Below are 25,010 nucleotides of genomic sequence, written 5' to 3'. Positions count from 1 at the left end.
TTGGGGGAAGAGGCGCAGCCTGCAGGCTAAATTTGATTTGCTGACCACTAGAAAGGCGGAGGCACAGTGGAGAAAGGCACAAGGGGCAGTGTATGAACATGGTGAAAAGGCGAGTAGGATGCTGGCTCATCAGCTCCGCAAGCGGGATGCGGCTATGGAAATTGCTGGAGTGAGAGACAATAGTGGGAATGTGGTGCGGAAGGGGGTAGAGGTGAATGAGGTCTTCAAGGACTTTTACGGGGAACTGTACCGGTCGGAGCCAACGGGGGAGAGGAGGGGAATGAAGAGGTTCCTCGACGGGCTTTCTTTACCGAAGGTGCAGGAGGAGCTGGTGGAGGGGTTGGGTGCGCCGATTGAGCTGGAGGAGCTAGTTAAGGGGATCGGGCAGATGCAGTCAGGGAAGGCACCGGGGCCGGATGGGTTCCCGGTGGAATTTTATAAAAAGTTTGTGGACCTAGTGGGCCCCTTGCTGGTGGGAACACTCAATGAAGCGTGGGAAGGGGGGACTTTGCCCCCGACGATGTCGCGGGCGCTGATCTCGTTAATTTTAAAGAGGGACAAGGACCCCCAGCAGTGTGGTTCATACAGGCCCATATCTCTCCTCAACATAGATGCCAAGGTGCTGGCAAAAATCCTGGCCACCAGGATAGAGGACTGTGTGCCAGGGGTTGTGCACGAGGACCAGACAGGTTTTGTTAAGGGAAGGCAGCTGAACACGAATGTGCGGAGATTGTTGAATGTCATCATGACGCCGGCGATTGAGGGTGGAGGCAGAGATAGTGGTGGCGCTGGATGCGGAGAAGGCCTTCGATAGAGTGGAGTGGGGGTACTTATGGGAGGTGTTGGGGAGGTTTGGATTTGGTGAAGGGTTCATTAGATGGGTAAGGCTGCTATATGAGGCCCCGATGGCGTGCGTGGCCACGAATGGGAGGAGGTCGGAGTACTTCCGGCTTTACTGAGGGACCAGGCAGGGGTGCCCCCTGTCCCCCTTGTTGTTTGCATTGGCAATAGAGCCGCTGGCGATGGCGTTGAGGGATTCAGAGAGGTGGAGAGGTTTAGTGCGAGGTGGGGAGGAACATAGGGTGTCGTTGTATGCCGATGACCTGTTACTGTATGTGGCGGACCCGGTGGGAGGGATGCTGGGGGTGATGGAGCTGCTAGCTGAGTTTGGGACCTTTCCAGGTTATAAATTAAATTTAGGCAAGAGTGAGGTGTTTGTGGTGCACCCTGGAGACCAGGAGGAAGGAATTGGTAGGCTCCCGCTTAGGCAGGCAGGGGAGAGCTTTAGGTACCTGGGGACTCTTCACAAACATAATTTCACCAGACTTGTAGATCAGATGGAGGAGGAGTTCAAGAGGTGGGACATGCTGCCATTATCGTTGGCGGGGAGGGTACAGTCCGTCAAAATGACGGTGCTTCCGAGGTTCTTGTTCCTCTTTCAGTGCCTGCCCATCTTTATCCCCAGGGCCTTCTTTAGGAGAGTGACTAGCAGTATTTTGAGCTTTGTGTGGGCACATGGGACTCCGAGAGTGAAGAGGGTGTTCCTGGAGCGAGGGAGGGATAGAGGCGGGCTGGCGCTGCCCAACCTTCTGGGGTACTATTGGGCGGCCAATGTGTCAATGGTGCGTCAATGGGAGATGGAGGGGGGAGGGGCAGCGTGGAAAAGAATGGAGACGGCGTCATAGAACATAGAACAGTACAGCACAGAACAGGCCCTTCGGCCCTTGATGTTGTGCCGAGCAATGATCACCCTACTTAAACCCACGTAACCCATATCCCAACAATCCCCCCATTAACCTTACACTACGGGCAATTTAGAATGGCCAATCCACCTAACCCGCACATCTTTGGACTGTGGGAGGAAACCGGAGCACCCGGAGGAAACCCACGCACACACAGGGAGGACGTGCAGACTCCACACAGACAGTGACCCAGCCGGGAATCGAACCTGGGACCCTGGAGCTGTGAAGCATTGATGCTAACCACCATGCTACCGTGAGGCCCCTCATGTAGAGGTACGAGCGTGGGTGCCATGGTAACGGCGCCATTGCCGCTCTCCCCTAAGAGGTTTACCACGAACGACAGTGGCGGCGACCCTAAGAATCTGGGGACAGTGGAGACGGCATCGGGGGGAAACAGGGGGCTCGATGGAGGCTCCATTGGGTGGCAATCATCGGTTCATCCCGGGGAACAAGGATGGGGGATTTAGGGGGTGGCAAAGGGTGGGCATCAGTAAATTGAGGGACCCGTTTATTGGCGGGAGGTTTGCGGGCCTGGGGGAACTGGAAGATAAATTTGGGCTTCCCCAAGGGAACATGTTCCGATACTTGCAGGTAAAGGCGTTTGCTAGGGGACAGGTAGAGAGATTCCCTTTGCTGCCCTCGCGGGGGACGATGGACAGAGTGCTTTCGGGGGTGTGGGTCGGAGAGGGGAAGGTGTCTGACATCTATAAGGTAATGCAGGAGGTGGAGGAGTGGTCAGTGGAGGAGCTGAAGGCTAAATGGGAGGAGGAACTCGGGGAGCAGATAGAGGACGGAACTTGGGCGGATGCCTTGGGGAGAGTCAACTCTTCCTCCTCATGTGCGAGGCTTGGTCTCATCCAATTTAAGGTGCTGCACCGGGCCCACATGTCCGGGACTAGGGCGAGTAGGTTCTTTGGGGGTGAGGACAGGTGCACCAGATGTTCGGGGAGTCCAGCGAACCACGCCCATATGTTCTGGGCATGCCCAGCACTGGAAGAATTCTGGAAGTGGGTGGCAGGGACGGTATCGAGGGTGGTTGGATCCTGGGTCAAACCAGGGTGGGGACTCGCGATTTTTGGAGTTGCGGTAGAGCCGGGAGTTCAGGAGGCGAAAGAGACCGGTGTCCTGGCCTTTGCGTCCCTAGTAGCCCGACGAAGGATCTTGCTACAGTGGAAGGATGCGAGGCCCCCAAGTGTGGAGACCTGGATCAGTGACATGGCGGGATTTATAAAACTGGAAAGGGTCAAATTTGCCCTGAGAGGATCAATACAAGGGTTCTATAAACGACGGCAGCCTTTTCTGAACTTCCTGGCTCAAAGATAGGTATCTTGGTCAATAGCAGCAGCAACCAGGTGTTCCTTATTGTAGTTTCTATTATGTAACAATATTTACGTGTCATGAAAGCAAACAGTCTCAGATGAATCAGGCACCGTGAATTTGCATCCTCTGGTTTAGCCTGAGCAGGTGTCCAGGGAGAGATGGGACCATTACCCATGACAAATTTCAGACCTAGGGATGGATTACTATAAGGATGGCCCTGGTCTTTCAGTTTTGCACAGTTGCAGATAAACAGTGCAACTCCAACATATTCAATCACTTTGTTTGGGGCCCGTTTCTTCCTCAACATTGGTGGACTGCATCCATAGGCAAGGACAAGGGCAATGTCCACGCAAACACGGGGAGAATAAACCGTCTGTATTTCAATGGGACCATAAGGGCCTCGAATTATTTTCTTCCCAAACGGTACACTTCTAATCAAGCACCCAACCTCTGTCCCATTTAGAGCAGTTTAGTACCCCGGCAGCCCAATCCTTACCCTCCAGCATCTTGGTTCTCTGGTGGAATGTGTAACAAGGCTTCTCCTTGTACAGCGGCATGTCCTCATACTTGGGACCCCGACGGTGGAAGGGGTCTTTCCAACCTCTATCCCAGACTGGACATTTGGGGTCGGCCAAGCCCGGCAGATAGTGCATCCTGTCCCAATATGTGATGGGCTCCAGGCCCGGGATTTCCACCGGCTCCAGCTTCTTGGGCGACCCCTGGGCCTGGGCGGACATCCTGGCGGTGACATGGAGGAGACGGCAGCCTGACAACGCAGGCACTAAACTTAGCGCCCGGACACGCAAACCCCAATTCCACATCGCGGGAAATGCTTTAAACAAAAACTCGATCCACCCACCGGTTAATCGGAGGCTTCAGGAGAAAAATCAGGCCGAGCTGCGTTACTCTGGCAACAGGGCTGCGCAAGGGATGCCGGGTGGTGAGCCTCGATTGGTTTGCGTATTTGATTGACATTGGAGGTGACCATACAGATATAGGGGGATGTCACATTTCATCAATCAGCGAAGAGACGGTGGAGTGGGTGACCGTTGCTCATTGTGGAGAGTGTCACGTGAGAGTGACTTGTCCTGACAGATTGTCTTCCTGTCCTTCAGTAAGGCTGGAATATGGGCTGTGTTACTCCAAATGCCGTGCCAGATCGGAACAGTTAATTCGTGAGCGCTTGTCTTATTTTGAAATATGATTTCATTGTTGTGTTATGCTTCTTCATGTAGCGTAAGCTGCTTCCTTGATGTATACTCTGACAAAGGAAGGTTCAGACTTGGAGATAGGTTTAACATTAGGTTTTTATTGAACAGTTAACAATTCTCCTACGTGAGTTTGACTGTCCTGCTGATCTTGCTTTAGTAACTCAATCTAACTAACCAGTCTGCTCTAATCCATGCAGTGGGTGTAATGCTTCCTGATCTGCCCCTGTCTCTCTTGAGTGTTGCCTATGGAAAGAAGAAGAGCATGTGTACCCTGTTCTTTTATATGAGTAGCCCCCTTGTGGTAGTGTCACCTCTGGGTGTGTCTTGACTGCCCATTGGTCGTGTCCTACCTTACTGACCTATTGCTTGAGTGTTTGTGTGTCATGATGTCTGTGGTGCTCCCTCTAGTGTTTACTTAGTTGCCGCGTACCTACATTAACCCCTTGTGTATTTACAGTGATGCATATCATCACATTCATTTTTGGGCTTTTCATCATTATCAACCATCGGAACACTCGCTTCGCTAGGTGTTTTTGCCCTCTAGGGTGAAATTGAAAGAAGAGGGAATGCGCTTTTGCCAAACATCTCACACATTCTGGGGCTGCCCGGTGGCACAGTGGTTAGCATTGCTGCTTCACAACGCCAGGGACCCGGGTTTGATTGTGACTTCGGGTTTGATTCTGATCTCGAGTGACTGGGAAGAAACCGGAGGAAACCCTTACAGACACGGGTATGAGTGGAGTTTGCATGTTTTTCCTGTGTCTGTATGGGTTTCCTCCGGCTGCTCCGGTTTCTTCCCACAGTCCAAAGGTGTGCAGCTTAGGTGAATTGGTCATGCTCAATTGACCCTTAGGGTGGAGTTGCAGGGATAGGATGGGGGATTGGGCCTAGGTAGGGTGGTCTTTCAAAGGGTCGGTGTAGACTCGATGGGCCAAATGATCTTCTGCACTGTAGGGATTCTATTATTCTCAGGACACCCGTACATGCCACATTCAATGAACTACTTTTGAAGAGAGCTCACTTGTTTTGTAGGAAATCAGGGTTGCTAAGTTTGCGAACAACAAGGTCCCACCAACAGGGATAATGTTAATTGAGCAGGTTACCAGAAGTATTCCCCCTCTGAATAATGTGGTATCTTGTAGGTCGGCTGGAACAGACATCTCCTGTTTTGTTTTTATTGTTGAGTTGATGGTGTGCTGACAAGGCTAGCATTTATTGCCAATCCCTGGGTGCCCTTGGTGGATCTTCTTGAACCGCTGCTGTTCCTTGCAGCAGTTTGGTACAACTGAGCGGCTTGCTAGACCACTTCGGAGGACAGTCAAGAGTCAACAATTATAGTTTGAAACTGAAGTCACACATATTGAGAAAGAGTAGGGACTCAAATTTTCTTTCTGAAATGGCATCAGCAAACCAATACCAGCTTTTTATTTTCACTTTTTAAAATACTGAATTCAAGTTCTCATCATGGGATTGGAACACAGTTCCTCTGGTTTAGTTCAATACAGTAACAAATGCACCCTATCTAGTTTTTAATATCTAATCTGAACAACTGCACCTCTGATAATGCATCGGTCATCACTGGCCTGGTGTCAGCCTACAAATATACGCCTAAATGCTGAAGTGCACAATGAATTTGAAACCTTGTAACTCAGAGGTAAGACCCCTACTAGTGGCCAATCCTGACATCAGGAAAGAAAAATGATTAATCATTAAGTGGCTGTCTGTAAAGGACAGCATGGTGGCACAGTAGTTAGCACTGCTGCTTCAAAGTGCCAAGGACCCGGGTTTGATCCCGGCCCTGGGTCACAGTCCATGTGGAGTTTGTATTCTCCCCGTGTCTGTGTAGGTCTCACCTCCACAACCCAAAGATGTGAAGGGTAGGTGGCTTGGCCATGCTAAATTGCCCCTTAATTGGGAAAAAAAGAATGGGCACTTTAAAAAAAAAAAAAATGAGTGGCCGTTTGTGACTGATAAAATACTGGGACCTGTCCAGTATGAACATAAGCTTCATGCCAATAGATTTGAATTTGAAAGTTAGTTTTGGATTATATAATTTATTGATAGGAAACTCTTAGTAACATTAATACGCAGATTGCTGTCTGATTGATCCTAACAACTGACTCCATCCTTTACCTGGCAACTTCTGAGGCTGAACCAAATTGTTTGAAACCTTGGTTTCTATTTGACCCCGAGATGAACTATCAGCCACACATCCACAGCATCACTAAGACCACCTTCTTTATCTCGGTAACATGGTCTGGCTCCACCCCTGCCTCAGTTCATCTGCTGTTGAAATTTCATCCATGCCTTTGCTCCCTCCACACTTGACAATTCTAAGGTACCTCTGACCAGATTCCCATGTTCTCCAGCCACAACCCAGAAGGGGTCACAGGCATCTCTCTCTGCTCACTACAGTTCTATGTGCTGCTGCTATTTTACCTCCTGTAGTTTCTGATGTTGTCTACCCATCCATTCCTTCTCTGACCTGGCTTGTCATTACCTAATGTCCCATCTTCTATTGTCACCAACACTAGACTCTCCCCCTTCTCAATTTCCTCCTCTTCACTTCAACTAAAAACCTGTAATACTCTAGAACTCCAGTTGGCCTGCAGAAAAAATCATTGCTTTTTGCTCTGACTAGCTGATTCTAAAAACCCTTTGCTGGAGGTATAATTCAAACGCTATATTCCTCTTCTCATCAATCTTATTTAGGGTCTAGCTCTCAGACCCATACAGCGCATCTGTAAACTTTTTTTTTGAAATGTTTTTTATTGAGTTTTCATATTTTATATCCAACAAATTACAAATTATTAGAAAAAAAAACACGCAAAAATTAACATGTATATTTACAGGTAAGCATCTTCATAATAACAACTGTGGCCGCCCCCTTTAGCCGGCATACATATTTTACATTCCCCAATATGGCCGAGGCACATGTTTATAGGCATTTATTTACAGTTTGGTTTTGGGCCTTAGCTTGCCATCAAACCCCCATAACGAACCCGTAGCCCCCCCCCCCCCCCCCCCCCCCGGCTACCTTCCCCCGATTCCCGTCCATTTTCCCCTGATTCTTGGCCACCCGACTATTCTTCCTCTTGTTCGTTGGCCACAAACAGGTCCCGGAACAATTGCATGAATGGCTCCTACGTTCTGTGGAAGCCGTCGTCTGACCCTCGGATGGCGAATTTGATTTTCTCCATTTGGAGAGATTCCGAGAGGTCAGACAGCCAGTCTGCAGCTCTGGGCGGTGCTGCTGACCGCCAGCCAAACAGGATTCTACGGCGGGCGATCAGGGAGGCAAAGCCAAGGGTGTCAGCCCTCCTCCCCAGGAATAGATCTGGCTGGTCTGAAACCCCGAACACCGCCACTATCGGGCATGGCTCCACCCTCACCCCCACCACTTTGGACATAGCCTCGAAGAAGGCTGTCCAGTACTCCACAAGTCTGGGGCAAGACCAGAACATGTGGGCGTGGTTGGCCGGGCCTCTTTGGCACCGTTCACATCTGTCCTCCACCTCCGGGAAGAACCTACTCATACGGTTTCTTGTTAAGTGGGCTCTATGTACCACTTTTAGTTGCGTCAGGCTGAGCCTTGCGCACGTGGAGGTGGAGTTGACCCTATGTAGTGCTTCGCTCCAGAGTCCCCTAGCTCAATCCCCAGGTCATCCTCCCATTTCATTCTTGTTGCGTCCAGTACGGTGTCGTCCCTTTCTACCAGTCGGTCATACATGTCGCTACAGTTCCCTTTCTCTGGGATACTTGCGTCCAGTAGGTCTTCCAGTAGTGTCTGTCGTGGCGGTTGTGGGTACGTCCTTGTCTCCTTTCGTATGAAGTTTTTGAGCTGCAGGTACCGTAGCTCGTTCCCCCCGGCTAGCCGAAATTCCTCTGTCAGTTCGTCCAGTGTTGCGATCCTGTCGTCCGTGTATAGGTCCCTGACTGTCAGTGTCCCCCCCGTCCTGCCTCCACCTTTTGAGGTGGCGTCAGTCAGTGCTGGTGTGAACCTATGGTTGTTACAGATGGGGGCCTTTTTGGTCAGGCCAAATTGCTGCCACAGTTGGTTCCAGGATTGGAGGGTGGCTGTCACCACTGGGCTGCTGGAGTTTTTTTGGGTGGGGATGGGAGTGCTGCCGTGGCGAGGGCCCGGAAGGAGGTCCCCATGCAGGAGGCCTCCTCCGCACGCACCCACTCGGCTTCTGGATCCATCTCCTTACTCGCTCTGCTGTTGCCGCCCAGTGGTAGAATTGTAGATTCGGGAGGGCTAGCCCCCCCTGGATTTTGTTTTTTGTAGGACCTTCTTTGGGATCCTAGCATTTTTAACCCCCCCATACGAACGTCATGATAAGTTTGTCCAGCAATTTGAAAAAGGCCTTGAGGATGTAGATCGGAATGGATCTAAACAGAAGAGGAAACTGGGCAGTACGTTCATTTTGATCGTCTGGACTCTCCCCGCGAGGGAGAGTGGGAGTGTGTTCCATCTTTGCAGGTCCTTTTTTACTTCCTCCGTCAGGCTGGTGAGGTTCCATTTGTGGATCCCTCCCCCCCCCGCCCCGCGGGTGTTCTGGGAAGATCTCGCTTTTGCTCCCTCCCCCCCTGCGGGTGTACTGGGAAGATCTCGCTTTTGCTCCCTCCCCCCCTGCGGGTGTACTGGGAAGATCTCGCTTTTGCTCATGTTGAGTTTGTAGCCCGAGAAGGCTCCAAACTCTTTCAGGAGCGCGATGATTCCGTCCATGCTGCTTTGCGGGTCCGAGATGTAGAGGAGCAGATCATCTGCATAGAGTGAGACTCTGTGCTCTCTGCCTCCCCTTCGGATCCCCCTCCAATTTTTTGCTGCCGCATCTGTAAACTTGATGCTGCACCACGTCCTGTTCATCCATCACCCCTGTGATCGCTGATTTACATTGGTTCCTGGATAAGCAATGCCTCAATTTTAAAATTTGCATCCTTCATGGAGGATTTGAGCACTGAGGCAATATGGATAGAGCTAAGAAATAGGAAGGGTGCCGTAACATTGTTGGGACTTTACTACAGGCCTCCCAAAAGCGAGCGTGAAGTAGAGGTACAAATATGTAGACAGATTACAGAACAATGTAGGAGCAATAGAGTGGTTGTGATGGGAGATTTTAACTTCCCCAACATTGAATGGGACTCGTGTAGTGTTGGAGGTGTAGATGGAGCAGAATTTGTAAGGAGCATCCAGGAGAGTTTTTTAGAGCAGTATGTAAATAGTCCAATTCGGGAAGGGGGCATACTGCATCTGGTATTGGGGAATGATCCCGGCCAGGTGGTTGAAGTTTCAGTCGGTGATTACTTTGGGAATAGCGATCACAATTCCGTAAGATTTAGAATACTCATGGACAAAGACGAGAGTGGTCCTAAAGGAAGAGTGCTGAATTGGGGAAAGGCCAAGTATAACAAAATTCAGCATGAGCTAGGGAATGTGGATTGGGAGCAGCTGTTTAAGGGTAAATCCACATTTGAAATGTGGGAGTCTTTTAAGGAAAGATTGATTAGAGTGCAGGGCAGACATGTCCCTGTGAAAATGAGAGATAGAAATGGCAAGATTAGGGATAAATGGATGACAGGTGGAATTGTGAGACTAGCTAAGATGAAAAAGGAAGCATACATAAGATCGAGGCGACGCAAAACCGATAAAGCTTTGGAGGAATATTGGGAAAGTAGGACAAATCTCAAACGCGCAATAAAGAGGGCTAAAAGGGGTCATGAAATATCTTTGGCTAACAGGGTTAAGGAAAATCCCAAAGCCTTTTATTCGTATATAAGGAGCAAGAGGGTAACTAGAGAAAGGATTGGCCCACTCAAAGACAAAAGAGAGAATTTATACGTGGAGTCAGAGGAAATGAGTGAGATTCTTAATGAGTACTTTGCATTGGTATTCACCAAGGAGAGGGACATGACAGATGTTGAGGCTAGGGATGGATGTTTAAATACTCTAGGTCATGTCGGCATAAGGAAGGGGTAGGTTTTGGGTATTCTAAAAGGCATTAAGGTGGACAGGTCCCCAGGACCGGATGGGATCTATCCCAGGTTACTGAGGGAAACGAGGGAAAAAATAGCTGGGGCCTTAACAGATATCTTTGCAGCATCCTTGAGCACGGGTAAGGTCCTGGAGGACTGGAGAATTGCTAATATTGTCCCTTTGTTTAAGAAGGGTAGCAGGGATAATCCAGGGAATTATAGACCTGTGAGCTTGACGTCAGTGGTAGGCAAACTGTTGGAGAAGATACTGCGGGATAGGATCTATTCTCATTTGGAAGAAAATAGACTTATCAGTGATAGGCAGCATGGTTTTGTGCAGGGAAGGTCATGTCTTACAAACCTAATAGAATTCTTTGAGGAAGTGACAAAGTTAATTGATGAGGGAAGGGCTGTAGATGTCATATACATGGACTTCAGTAAGATGTTTGATTAAGTTTCCCATGGAAGGTTGATGGAAAAAGTGAAGTCGTATGGAGTTCAGGATGTACTAGCTAGATGGATAAAGAACTGGCTGGGCAACAGGAGACAGAGAGTAGTGGTGGAAGTCTCAAAATGGAGAAAGGTGACTAGTGGTGTTCCACAGGGATCCGTGCTCGGACCACTGTTGTTTGTGATATACATAAATGATCTGGACGAAGGTATAGGTGGTCTGATGAGCACGTTTGCGATGATACTAAGATTGGTGGAGTTGCAGATAGCGAGGAGGACTGTCAGAGAATACAGCAAAATATAGATAGATTGGAGAGTTGGGCAGAGAAATGGCAGATGGAGTTCAATCCAGGCAATTGCGAGGTGATGCATTTTGGACGATCTAATTCAAGAGCGGACTATATGGTCAATGGAAGAGTCCTCTGGAAAATTGATGCACAGAGAGATCTGGGAGTTCAGGTCCATTGTACCCTGAAGGTGGCAACGCAGGTTGACCGAGTGGTCAAGAAGGCATACAGCATGCTTGCCTTCATCGGATGGGGTATTGAGTACAAGAGTAGGCAGGTCATGTTACAGTTGTATAGTACTTTGGTTAGGCCACATTTGGAATACTGCGTGCAGTTCTGGTCGCCACATTGCCAGAAGGATGTGGATGCTTTCGAGAGGGTGCAGAGGAGGTTCACCAGGATGTTGCCTGGTATGGAGGGTGCTAGCTATGAAGAAAGGCTGAGTAGATTAGGATTGTTTATGTTGGAAAGACGGAGGTTGAGGGGGGCCTGATTGAGGTCTACAAAATTATGAGAGGTATGGGCAGGGTGGATAGCAACAAGCTGTTTCCAAGAGTGGGGGTGTCAATTACAAGGGGTCACGATTCCAAGGTGAGAGGGGGAAAGTTTAAGGGAGATGTGCGTGGAAAAATTTTTACGCAGAGGGTGGTGGGTGCCTGCAATGCTTTGCCAGCGGAGGTGGTAGAGGCGGGCATGATGGCATCATTTAAGATGCATCTGGACAGATATATGAACGGGCGGGGAACAGAGGGAAGTAGATCCTTAGAAAATAGGCAACAGGTTTAGATAAAGGATCTGGATCGGCACAGCCTGGGAGGGCCGAAGGGCCTGTTCCTGTGCTGTAATTTTCTTTGTTCTTTGTTCTTTTGTTCTTGTTTACAAATCCCTCCATAACCTCTCTATCTCTGTAATTTCCTCTAGTCCCATAACCCTCAAAGTTATCTGTGCTCCTCTACTTCTGACCTCTTGAACATCTCCAATTTGAATTGCTCCACCATTGCTGGCTGCACCTTCAGCAGCCTGGCACCAAAGCTCTGGAATTCCCTCCCGAAGGCTCTCCGGCTCTCCACCTCTTTACCTCACTTTCCTCTTTTAAGACACTCCTTAAAACCTGCCTCTTTGCCTTGGTATCTGCTAATATTTAGTAGTGCCACTTGAAGCACCTTGAGATATTTTATTACAATAAAGGTACATTCAGGGTGGCATGGTAACACAGTGGTTAGCACTGCTGCCTCACAGCTCCAAGGACCCGGGTTCAATTATGGCCTTGGGTGACTGTGCGGAGTCTGCACTTTCTCCCCGTGTCTGTGTGGGTTTCCTCCGGGTGCTTCAGTTTCCTCCCACAGTCCAAAGATGTGCAGGTTAGGTGGATTGGCCATGCTAAATTGCCCCTTGGTGTTCAAAAGGTTGGGTAGGGTTACAGGGATAGAGTGGATGCGTGGGCTTTGGTAGGGTACTCTTTCCAAGGGCTGGTGCAGACCCGATTGACCAAATGGCCTCCTCCTGCACTGTAGTGATTCAGTGATAAATACAAGTTGTTGAATTCATTAAGTAGCTGCTGTGCTGTTTAGTTCCAGATGAAATTGTTCCAATGCCAACCTGTTCTGAATTTATGAAACAGATCCAATAACAGGCAGTCCTCAGACTTAGGAGACAATTGGTTCCTAAAGACTGAATTGTAAATCGAAACATTGTTAGTCAGAACCGATTTTCTTGAGGAACAATGTTATAAATGGGGGATTGGCTCCTGAAGCCAGAAATCACTTACCCAGTGCCCAGTGATGTTGAATGTTCTCAACTCTTGCCCTTTCTTTGTTTTTTTTAATATTTGTATTAAGGCATTTATAAATATATAAATAAAACACAATCCAAAACCAAGAAAAATAGAACAAACAGGAAGTCGCATAACAGGTGAACTTAATCTTTTCCAGCTTTAGAAATTCCACATGGTCACTTACCTACACTATCGGTTTTGGCGGCCCCGAGTCCCTCCATTCCAACAAGATCCGTCTCCGGGCTACCAGGGAGGTAAAGGCAAAGACGTCGGCCTCTCTCGCTCCCTGGATTCCCGGGACTTCTCACGCTCTGAAAATCGCCACTTCTGGACTCGGGACAACCTTCACCTTCAGGACCTCAGACATAACATCAGCAAACCCCCGCCAGAATCCCTCCAATTTCGGACATGCTTCGCGGGCCCCCCCCTACGCACCACCCACACCTATCCTCTTTCCCCCCTCAAAGAACCTGCTCATTCTGGCCACCATCATATGCACCCTATGGACTACTTTAAATTGAATGAGGCTAAGCCTAGCACACAAAGAGGATGCATTCACTCTCCTCCGAGCCTCCTCCCATAACTCCGCCTACATCTCAACTCCCCCTAAGCCCAACTCTTCCTCCCACTTCCGCTTAACTTCTCCTATTAGGGCACCCTCCCAATCACTCAATTCCTTCTAAATCTCTGACATCCTGCCTTCTCCAACTCCTGTTTACGACACCACCTTGTCCTACAGTCCCGGGGACAGCAGGTCAGGAAAGGATGACACCTGCTTCCTAACATAATCCCGTACCTGTCAGTACCGGAACCTATTCCCACCGGGAAGTTCATACTCCTCTTCCAGTTCCACTAGGCTCGAAAAACTTCCCCCCCCATAAATATGTCCCAAAACCGTTTGATCCTCACCCGCTGCCACTCCCGAAACACAGCATCCAGCCCCCCCCCCCCGAGGCAAACCTGTGGTTCCCACAGAACGATACCCAAACTGAGGCACCCTCCAATAGCTGTCATTACTGTCCCCACACCCTCTGAGTCACCACCACTGGGCTTGTGGAATACCTAGCCAGCGAGAACGGCAGAGGTGCCATCAACAGTGCCCTAAGCTAGTGCCCTTACAAGAGGCTGCCTCCATCCACTCCCACACCAACCCGTCCCCCACCACCCATTTCCTAACCATGGCTGCCCCGTAGTAGTTCATAAAATTTGGTTGGGCCAGGCACACACCCCCCCCCCCACATGCCCCTGTTCCACCAGCACCTTGACCCGGGGGATTTCCTCGCCCAACCAAACCCCCCCCAAATCAGGGCGTTAACTTTCCCAAAAAAAAAACCTTCGGAATAAAAATTGGGAGGTTCTGAAAAACGAATAGGAACCTCGGGAACACCGTCATTTTCACGGTTTGCACCTGCCCCACAAGCAACCAGCGGGAGCACATCCCACCTCCTAAAATCCCCCCTCATCTGCTCAACTAACCGCGATGGTTCAATTTGTGCAAATGTTCCCAACCCCTCATCACCTGGACGCCCAAGTATCTAACGTTCGTCCCCGCCACTTTAAATGGCATCTTGCCCAGTGTGTTGTTACTCGTGTCTTAATAAAGCTCGTAGTCTCAAATGTGGAGAAGATGCTTTATTGTGAGTTCGTTCTCTCTTCAGAGCTGTTTCCTAAGGTTTACCTTCAGTGTTCCTAGCTGGTATCTCTGGATGTCTGTGTTGCTCCAAGTTCTGCCCCTTGTGAAGTGTGTCCTAACTTCCTGTCCCCGTCTATTTATATGGCTCTCCTGTGCCCCCTCTAGTGTTTGCTCCGTTGTATTGCATCTAGTTAACTTGTGATCACCACATCCCCCTTTTTCTCTTTACATATTTTCTGTACATCGTTAAAGAAAATTGTACATCCTGTCCCGGTGTATTTATAGCTCTCCCTCTGGTGTTTGCTCAGTTGTTTTGTATCTAGTGAATCTACGATCACCACATCCCCCTTTTTCTCTTTACATATTTGCTGTACATCGTTAAAGAAAATTGTAGAAAACAGTTACTTATGATATGCGTATCTATACAGGTGATGGTGCTATTGCATATTGTACAAAGCCAATGTAGTTATATGTCCAATCTTAATAAAAACATTTATGAGTCCAAACTTGATGAATTTGTTCAGAGCTTTTTTTTTCTTTTTGTTGTTGATGACGTGGTGATATTGATATTGCAAGTCCGCTGTGAATGTTGCTGGTGTTCCTTGTTATTTTAAGTACCCAATGCATCATCCCGAGGTGTTTGCATGGTCACCTCACTGACGTTGACTGGCATGGACTTTTTTCTGTGCTTGTGGTGTTGATTTATTGTCTCATCCGCCTTGGATGCTGGTGTGCTTGCTCGTTCTGGAGCAGACGTGAGTTTGTGCGATTCGTTGTCATCCCATGACATGTTTGTAGTCTTGTCATCGTTTTGCAGTGTGCTGTGGCAGTGTCCTTCATGTGCCGAGTAGTACCATTGTGTACAAGTCGTTGTTTCATTGCTGTTGTTTCTGTCGTTCCTGTTTTTGTTGTTTTCGTTGCCGTACTTGTTGCTGTTTTTGTCGTTTCTGTCTTTGGTGTTGTCGCTGTCGTTGTTCCTGACTTTGTTGTTTTCGTTGCCGTTCGTGTTTCTGCTGTGCTTCTTGCTATTGTTGTTGGTCTTGTCGCGCTTCATGTTGCTTTTGTTCTTGCTATTGTTTGTCCCGTTGCTGCTGTGCTTCTTTTGACTTTTGTTTTTCTTGTTATACTCTATTCGTGTCCCGAGTGGATAATTTGAGTCATTGAGCATTTCGTCTCGAGAGTGGTGCGAATGATCTGATGTTGCATCGGTGCAAGTGACCTCAATCATTTGTGGAGAATTGGATTCCTCATCTTTGCTTTCTTGGTGCTCCTCTTCCGGAGTCAAATTCTTCTCGATTTCATTTGACGCGGTGTCTCTGGATTCTTGGCGCTCCTCTTCTGGAGTCAAAACCTCCATGATTACAATTGACGTGATGTCTGTGGACTCCTGGCGCTCCTCTTCTGGAGTCCAAATCTGCATGATTTCAGTTGACGTGGTGTCTCCGGACTCTTGGTGCTCCGCTTCTGGAGTTGAAATCTTCATGATTTCCGTTGATGTTGTCTCACTGGACTCCAGGTGCTCCTCTTCTGGAGTCAAAATCTGCATGGTTTCTTTTGGCTTGGTCTCTGGACTCCAGGTGCTCCTCTTCTGGAGTCAGAATCTGCATGGTTTCTTTTGGCTTGGTCTCTCTGGACTCCAGGTGCTCCTCTTCTGGAGTCAGAATCTGCATGGTTTCTTTCGGCGTTGTCTCTCTGGACTCCAGGTGCTCCTCTTCTGGAGTCAAAATCTGCATGTTTTCTTTCGGCATCGTCTCTCTGGACTGTTGGGTGGCCCGACTCTGTGCTTCTGTACAGACAAGCTGAGAACTGTCAGTCTCGCTGTGATCCTGTACGTCGAGTGCGATCACCTTGTTACTGTTTTCGCTCTGTGCTTCGGTACAGACAAGCTGAGAACTGTCAGTCTCACTGTGATCCTGTACGTCGAGTGTGATCACCTTGTCACTGTCTTCGCATGCAGTGGGTAGAGGTGCATTGTCTTCTTCTTGTTCATGTGAGCTTGTTAGACTTTCATAGTCTGCTTGTGGTTGCTCAGATACGGCAGGTTGACCTTCATGGTCTTGTGCATGCATGGTGTCATTGGTTAGATGTACGTTGTCTTCTTCTTGTTCCTGTGAGCTTGGTAGACTTTCATAGTCTGCTTGCGGTTGCTCAGATACAGCGGGTTTACCTGCATGGTCTTGTTCATGCATGGTGTTCGCCAGGGAGTGTTTGCTTGCATCCCTTTTGGAGTCTTTCATTACTCGCACTGTGGAGCCTGTCATCGCTCGCTCTGTGGAGTCTTCCTGTGCTCTCTGTGTGGCGTCGTCTTCGTCTAGGGTATTGCTGTCATCCAATGTATCGACGAGCTGCCATGGCATCATGGTGTTGGATTCATCTACCATGAGTAGAGTCGTGTTGAGCTTTGCAACGGTGTCGCTGATGCTGTGATCAGCATGTCCAAATAACTCCTCCATGTCTGAGTAGTATTCTTTGATACCCATTTCATCTTCGTTGGCTTCTTCTACCACGATTTGATTCGTGTTGAACTTTGCGACCGCGTCGCTGATGCTGTGAGAAGCATATCCGACTGACTCAGCTGTGTCTGAGTAGTATTCTTCGAAAAACAAATCATCCTGGTTGGATTCTTCTACCACGAGTTGATTCGTGTTGAACTTTGCGACCGTGTCGCTGATGCTGTGAGAAGCATATCCGACTGACTCAGCTGTGTCTGAGTAGTATTCTTCGAAAAACAAATCATCTTTTGTTGTTTCGGAATTCTTTTTGTTCTCTTCACTTTGGGTGGTGCAGACTGCTTTTTTCAGGGTGTTGTGCAAGTTGTTTTTAACTGTTGGTGTAAGTTCAGGCGTTTTTCTGTGTTCTGAGGCAAGAAAATTTGTGTTTACCACTTTAAGTGTCTTATTTTCAATTTTCGGGCATTTCCCTTTTAAGTGGGCGTGGTCGGGATGCTCAGACGTCATGACGTCACGCGTGGGAATGAATTGCGCATGCGCAAATCGGCTTTCCTTCCCTGTGCGGTTCTGTGTCCATTGCGCATGCGCGACTTGCGCATGCGCATGACGATCCGCGACCAAGACTTTTTTTGACTGCGCATGCGCGGCTTGCGCATGACGATCCGCGACCAAGACTTTTTTTGACTGCGCATGCGCGGCTTGCGCATGCGCATCACGATCGGCACCGCGATCTTTTTTTAACTGCGCATGCGCGGCTTCCGGTTCCGGCGCATGCGCAGACGCCATTTGTAGTTCTTTGCTTACCGGAGACTGCAAAATGTGCTCCAACGCCATTTTTTGGCGTTTTTCGCGGATTTCAGGGATTTTTCTTTCCCACCAGGACTCTCTCCAAAACTCGTAAGTAATTTTCTCTTCCCGATTTGTACAGGGTTTCAGCGTTTTGGCTTTGTGAGAAATTCTTGTCATTTCTTCTTTTTGATCTGTACTTTTCATTCGCGATTTCTTGTTCTTTTCGTGATTTTTTAAGTTTTGCATCACTCAGTCTCTGTGCAGTTTGGACTCTGAGTATATCTTGCTGTTCAAATTTCTCACAGTACTCTTCAAATTTGTTTAGTAACGTTTGTAAGCTGTTTCTGTCTTCATCTTTTGAGTATTTAAATCCATTATACACTTTCCTATTTACAGGCCCTGCGGTGAGAATTGCTATTTTAGTGTTGTCGGAGGCGTCTGGTATTCCATTTGCTACGAGATGAATATCAAACATTTGTTTAAAGCTTTTCCAGATACCTCTTACATTGCCAGTCAGGTCCAGCTGTTCTGGGTATTCAAGCCACATCCTCGAATTAGCGATGTCTTCCTGAGTCAAATGTCCAGTAGGAGATTTCCATGCCATTTTGAGCTTTCTGTATCTGCCACTGAGTTGTCCTGTAGTAAGCGTCTGAAGCCACTCCTGGGTACCATGTGTTGTTACTCGTGTCTTAATAAAGCTCGTAGTCTCAAATGTGGAGAAGATGCTTTATTGTGAGTTCGTTCTCTCTTCAGAGCTGTTTCCTAAGGTTTACCTTCAGTGTTCCTAGCTGGTATCTCTGGATGTCTGTGTTGCTCCAAGTTCTGCCCCTTGTGAAGTGTGTCCTAACTTCCTGTCCCCGTCTATTTATATGGCTCTCCTGTGCCCCCTCTAGTGTTTGCTCAGTTGTATTGCATCTAGTTAACTTGTGATCACCACACCCAGATTCCCTGCCTGTCCCGTTGCTTGAATCGGAAAACTTCACTCTTCCCCATGTTAATTTATACCCAGAAAACAAGCCAAACTCCTCCAAGATGTTCATAATCCCCCTAATGCCACCCAACGGGTCCGAAATATAGAGGAGCAAATTATCCGCGTTTAACAATACTCTGTGCTCCAACCCCCCCCGCACTATCCCTTTCCAACTCCTTGATGCACTGTGTCACTGCCAGTGGCTCTATCGTCAGGCCAAAAAGCAACAGGGAGAGTGTGCATCCCTGCCTTGTCCCACAATGTTATCCAAAATACCTGAGCTTGCCCGATTCATCCTTACACTTGCTGTCGGGGCCTTATATAGCAACCAGACCCAATCCACAAACCCCTGCCCAAACCCGAATCATCCAAGAACTTCCCACAAATATTCCCATTCTACCCAATCAAAGGCTTTCTCTTCATCCATAGAGAGCTCCACCTCCTGTCCCACCAGGGGCATCATAATCAGATTTAATAAAAATACATAATAGGGCAAACATAAAATACACTATGTAAATACATAGACACAGGCATCGGGTGAGGCAGTGTAGTACTACATGGTAGAGAAGATCTGTGAAGAGATCAGATCAGTCCGTAAGAGGGTCGTTTAGGAGTCTGGTAACAGCAGGGAAGAAGCTGTTTTTGAATCTATTAGTGTGTGTTCTCAGAATTTTGTATCTCCTGCCTGATGGAAGTAGTTGTGAGAGTGAGTGAGCTGGATGGGAGAGGGTCCTTGTACCTGTGCCAATTTATTGTCTCTCAAGAACTCCATTGCCTACAAATGATACGTGTGAGGTATCGGCAGCGGTGGTTTGGGAGGTTCTGAAAGCAGTTGTAAGAGGGGAACTAATTTCGATTCGGTCCCACAGAGAAAAGGTGGAACGAGCAAAGAGGGAGAGATTAGTGGAGGAGATACTTCGAGTGGATAGGAGAAATGCGGAGGCCCTGGACGCGGGGCTCTTGAGGGAGCGTCGAAAACTACACGCAGAGTTTGAACTGTTGACCACGGGGAGGGCGGTGGAGCAGTTCAGGAGGGCAAGGGGGGCGGTCTACGAATATGGGGAAAAGGCGAGCAGGATGTTGGCGCAACAGCTTAGGAAGAGAGAAGCAGCCAGGGAGATTGGGGGAGTAAGGAATAGGGAGGGTAACATGGGGCGCAATTCTCCGCAAATGCGGCGAGTCGTAAAGGTTGCCGTGAAACTGGCTGTGTTTCACGGCAGCCTCCGCGCCCCCTCCCGACACCCGATTCTCCCCCCCCCCCCCCCCCCCGCGCGGGGCTAGCAGCGCGGCCCCGTGAAGCACGGCATCGCGGGCTTAGCGACCGTCGCATGTGCGGCTGACGTCATCACGCAGATGCGCCAAACCCGCGCATGCTCGGGCTGTCATGCCCCTCAGCCGCCCCGTGGACTGATCCTGCGGGGAGGTGGAGGAACAAATAGTGCGCGGGTATCGGACCCGCTGCCCGCGATCGGTGCCCACCGATCGCAGGCCCGTGCCACCCTTGGCACGGCCGTGGTGCGGCCGTGCCAATCGGTGCCATGGTTGTCCGGGACGGCACTTTGCGGCCGTTTTCACGAACAGTGAGAGCAGGTGTGATTGCGTTTGTGAAAACGGCCGTAAAGGCCTGGGAACTCAGCCCATCGGCCTGGGGAGAATCGCTGTTCGCCGTAAAAAACGGCGAGCAGCGATTCGTGTCGTGGGGCGGCCGTGGGGGGGGGGGGGGGGGGGGGGGGAGAATAGCGGGAGGGTGGGAAAAATGTCGGGAAGGCCCTCCCGCTATTCTCCGACCTGTCGCGGGCAGCGGAGATTCGCGCCCATGGTCTTCGACCCCGGGGTTGCGGGGGTGGTGAACGACGTTTTAAAAGAATTTTATAGCAAACTATGAGTCGGAACCCCCGCCTGGTGTAGAAGGAATGAGGCAGTTCCTGGATCAGTTGAGGTTTCCGAGGGTGGAGGAGGACCTGGTCGAGGGGCTGGGGGCCCCAATTTGAAGCAGAGGAAATTGTTAAAGGACTGGAGGGGCAGCACGGTGGCCTAGTGGTTAGCACAACCGCCTCACGGCGCTGAGGCCCCAGGTTCAATCCCGGCTCTGGGTCACTGTCCGTGTGGAGTTTGCACATCCTCCCCGTGCCTGCGTGGGTTTCGCCCCCACAACCCAAAAACGTGCAAGCTAGGTGGATTGGCCACTCTAAATTGCCCCTTAATTGGAAAAATGATTGGGTACACTAAATTTTTTTTAAAAAAAGGACTGGAGGGCATGCAGTCGGACAAGGCTCCAGGGCCGGACGGTTACCCGGTAGAATGTTATAAGAAGTTCTCAGAGGTGTTGTGCCCACTGCAGATGAGTACCTTTTAATGAGGCTAAAGAGAGGGGAATCCTCCCCCCAACGATGTTGCATGCCTCGATTTTGCTCATCCTTAAACGAGAAAAAGATCTGGAGCAATGTGGGTCATATAGGCCAATCTCGCTTTTGGTGCCAAGCTGCTGGCTAAGATTTTGGCTACTAGACTAGAAGACTGTGTCCCGGGGGTGACCAAACCGGATTCGTTAAGGGCAGACAGCTCAATGCTAACGTTCTGAGCTTTTAAATGTAATTATGATGCCCTCAGAAGGAGAGGAGGCGGAGGTGGTGGTTGCGATGGACGCGGAGAAGGCTTTTGATCGGGTGGAGTGGGAGTATCTTTGGGAGACGCTGGGAAGGATTGAGTTTGGTGAGGGCTTCATCGACTGGGTGTGATTAGTCTACCAGGCGCCGGTAGCGAGTGTGTGCACAAACCGGCTGAGGTCGGGGTACTTTAAGCCACACCGAGGGATGAGGCAGGGGTGCCCCCTCTCCCCGTTGCTGTTCGCTCTGGCTATAGAGTCATTGGCCATGGCGCTCAGAGCATCAAGGAACTGGCAGGGGCTGGTTTGGATGGGGAGGGGGGGGGGGGAGGTGAGGTGGAGTACCGGGTTTCGCTGTATGCGGACGATCTGCTCTTATACATCGAGGACCCGGTGGAGGAGATGGGGGAGATTATGCAGATCATGGGGGAATTTGGCAGGTTCTCGGGATACAAATTGAACGTGGGAAAAAGTGAATTGTTCGTGATCCAGGCAGGAGGGCAGGAGAGGAGACTGAAGGAACTGCCATTCAGGGTGGTAGAGAGGAGCTTTCGCTATCTGAGAATACAGGTGGCTCGGAAATGGAGGCATTACACAGGCTCAACTTAACCTGGCTGGTGGAGCAAATGGAGGGTGACTTTAGAAGATGGGATATGCTCCCGCTATCGCTGGCGGGGAGGGTGCAGACCTTGAAAATGACGGTGCTCCCCAGATTTTTGTTTGACTTCCAGTGCCTCCCCATCTTCATCCCTAAGGCCTTTTTCAAGCGGGTAAACAAGATTATTTTGGCTTTGTGTGGGCGAATAAAATCCCACGGATGAAGAAAATGTTGTTGGAGTGCAGTCGGGGGGAGGGTGGGCTGGCGCTGCCGAACTTCTGCAACGACTCCTACTGGGCAGCGAATATAGCGATTATTAGGAAGTGGGTAATGGGGAAGTCGAGATGGGAGCGGATGGAGGCGGCGTCATGCAAAGACACCAGTTTGGGAGCACTGGTAACGACGTCTCTGCCGTTCTCGCCGGCCCGTTACTTCACTAGCCCGGTGGTGGTGGCGGCATTGAGGATCTGGGGGCAATTGAGGAGGTATAAGAAGGTGGAGCGTGCCTCAGTCTGGACCCCGATTTGCAATAACCACAGGTTCGCGCCGGGCAGGATAGATGGCGGGTTCCAAAGTTGGCAGAGAGCAGGAATCGGGGGGATGGGAGATCTATTCATAGACGGGAGCTTTCCCAGTCTGAAGGTGCTGGAGGACAAGTTCACGCTGCCGCCGGGGAATGGTTTCAGATATTTACAAGTCCAGGACTTTCTGAGGAAACAAGTGCTGGCTTTCCTGCTGATCCCGCCATGGGGGATACAGGGCAGAGTAGTGTCCGGTACCTGGGTGGGGGAGGGGAAAGTGTCAGATATCTATCAGGAGTTGTTGGAGGCGGAGGAGACCCCAGTGGAGGAACTGAAGGGCAAGTGGGAGGAGGAGCTAGGTGGGGAGTTAGAGGCGGGTCTGTGGGCAGATGCCCTTAGCAGGGTTAATTCCTCCTCGTGTGCCAGGCTCAGTCTAATACAGTTTAAGGTGGTACATCGGGCACACATGACGGCGGCGAGGATGAGCAAATTTTTTGGGGTGGAAGATAGATGTACGAGGTGTGTGGGAAGCCCAGCAAACCATGTCCACATGTTTTGGGCATGCCTGACGCTTGGTGGATTCTGGCAGGGGCTTGCCAAGGCAATGTCCAAGGTGCTAGGTACACGGGTGGTGCCGAGTCCAGAGATAGCGATCTTTGGAGTATCAGAAGACACGGGAGTTCAGGGAGTGAAAGAAGCCAACGTGCTGGCCTTTGCCTCCCTGGGTGCCCGGAGACGGATCCTGTTAATGTGGAGGGACTGGAAGCCCCTGAGTGTGGAGACTTGGGTCAGTAACGTGGCTGGGTTTCTCAAGCTGGAGAAAATAGAGTTTGCCTTGAGGGGGTCAATGCTGGGGTTCTCCCGGAGGTGGCAGCTGTTCGTCGACTTTCTCGGGGAAAACTAAAAGGTTAGCAGAAGCAGCATTCTGAAGGGGGGGGGGGATGGGTAGGTGCAATATGGTTAAGAAATGTACAGAAGGGGTTGGGTGGGAAATGTCTAGTTTACCATGTTGATGTTTATGTTATTATTGTTTTGTTTGTTATTGTTATAAAAATTTTGCAAAAGCTTCAATAAAAATTTTTTTTTTTAAAAAGAAAGAACTCTATTGCCTCCTCTGGTGTTCCAAAGTAGTATTCACAGCCGTTGAGGGTCACCCAGAGGCAGGCTGGGTACAGCATCCCGAACTTCACCCCCTTCTTAAAGAGGGCAGCCTTGACCTGGTTGAATCTGGCTCTACTCTTTGCCGGTTCCGCGCCCAGGTCCTGATATACCCAGAGCACTATGTGCCCGATCGACCTTTAGGGACTGATCTAACCCCCCTGCCCCCATTACCTTCTCCAACATCTTGGCCACATAAGAGACTGCGTCAGCTCCGGCAGCCCCACTATCCTCAGATTCTGCCTCCAGGAACGGTTCTCCAAATCCTCCTGAGCCTCCCTCCTCTGTTGGCTGAACTTTTCGGGAAGAAAGTCAACCAACTGCTCCATCTACCATTGGGTTGGTAGGGCTGACCCGTTACCCTCCGCCATCTTCCCCTGTGTTGCAAAAAGAGTTTCTAGCTCCTTTCTTCTAGACCCACCTCTGGTCTGTAGATCCATCCACCGACCTAGCCAGTGGAGTATTGCTTTTCTCCACCGCATCTGCACCTTTTCCCTCCAAAACATCAACCTGGAAAACGGGGAAAGGACCAAAAAAAACCTCCTTGAGCAGGAGCTGCCAAATGTGCAACCACTCACATCATGGCCGCCACTGGAAGTCTCCAACTCTTGCCCTTTCAAGTTGCTGAGGCAACTGTTCCTGCATACCTTAGCACAAGTTCTTCTGTTAGTGTGGGAGATTATAATGAAGCCATTCATCACTGTCAGTTTCCTGTTTAACCTCAAATGTTTGCATGTCTGAAAGCATATTAAATACAGCACAAGTGCATAAATGCATGAAAATCGCAGTGGTTGTGCCAAAAAGATTTAACAGTGTAAAAAACTATTTTCCAACGTAATATAGATAGTTTGAGCTGTCCATTTGTACAAATGGGTGGCATAGAACTTCATAGTGCATATATGAATGTCCTGGCATGGTACTGTAAAGCGGAAAGCAATGTTGTAATATAGGACGGCACGGTGGCACAGTGGTTAGCACTGCTGCCTCACAGCTCCTGGGACCTGGGTTCAATTCCGGCCTTGAGTGACTGTCTGCGTAGAGTTTGCATTTTTCCCCCCTTGGCTGCGTGGGCTTCCTCTGGGTGCTCCGGTTTCCTCCCACAGTCAAAAGATGTGCAGATAGAATTTACAGTGCAGAAGGAGGCCATTCAGCCCATCGAGTCTGCACCAACTCTTGGAAAGAGCACCCTACCCAAGGTCAACACCTCCACCCTATCCCCATAACCCAGTAACCCCACCCAACACTAAGGGCAATTTTGGACACTAAGGGCAATTTATCATGGCCAATCCACCTAACCTGCACATCTTTGGACTGTGGGAGGAAACTGGAGCACCCGGAGGAAACCCACGCACACACTGGGAGGCTGTGCAGACTCCGCACAGACAGTGAACCAAGCCGGAATCGAACCTGGGATCCTGGAGCTGTGAAGCAATTGTGCTATCCACAATGCTACCGTGCTGCCCAGATTAGATGGATTGGCTATTCTAAATTGCCCCTTAGTGTCCAAAAGGTTTGGTGGGGTTACT

At 49.7% G+C, this 25,010-nt stretch overlaps 2 protein-coding genes across 3 annotated transcripts in view; one reads left to right on the top strand and one right to left on the bottom strand.

Annotated features, from left to right (window-relative positions):
• Positions 1–4,001, bottom strand: part of mrpl37 (mitochondrial ribosomal protein L37) — a 55,886-nt gene extending 51,885 nt beyond the window's left edge. The window contains exon 1 of the mRNA XM_038794718.1: positions 3,559–4,001. Within this exon, the coding sequence (XP_038650646.1) occupies positions 3,559–3,883 (325 nt within the window). The 5' untranslated portion in view covers positions 3,884–4,001. The remainder of the gene's footprint in view (positions 1–3,558) is intronic.
• Positions 4,002–4,095: 94 nt separating this feature from the next.
• LOC119964767 (NADH-cytochrome b5 reductase-like) overlaps positions 4,096–25,010 on the top strand; it is a 59,402-nt gene continuing 38,487 nt past the window's right edge. The window contains exon 1 of one of the 2 annotated variants that reach the window (XM_038794719.1): positions 4,096–4,237. The gene's annotated coding sequence lies outside the window, so the exon portion shown is untranslated. The remainder of the gene's footprint in view (positions 4,238–25,010) is intronic. The other variant, XM_038794720.1, reaches the window with a different exon arrangement.

Source organism: Scyliorhinus canicula, chromosome 4 (genome assembly GCF_902713615.1).
Source record: "Scyliorhinus canicula chromosome 4, sScyCan1.1, whole genome shotgun sequence".
NCBI lineage: Eukaryota > Metazoa > Chordata > Chondrichthyes > Carcharhiniformes > Scyliorhinidae > Scyliorhinus > Scyliorhinus canicula.
The sequence above is the reverse complement of the archived record's forward strand: the minus strand, read 5'-3'. Positions and strand labels throughout refer to the sequence as shown.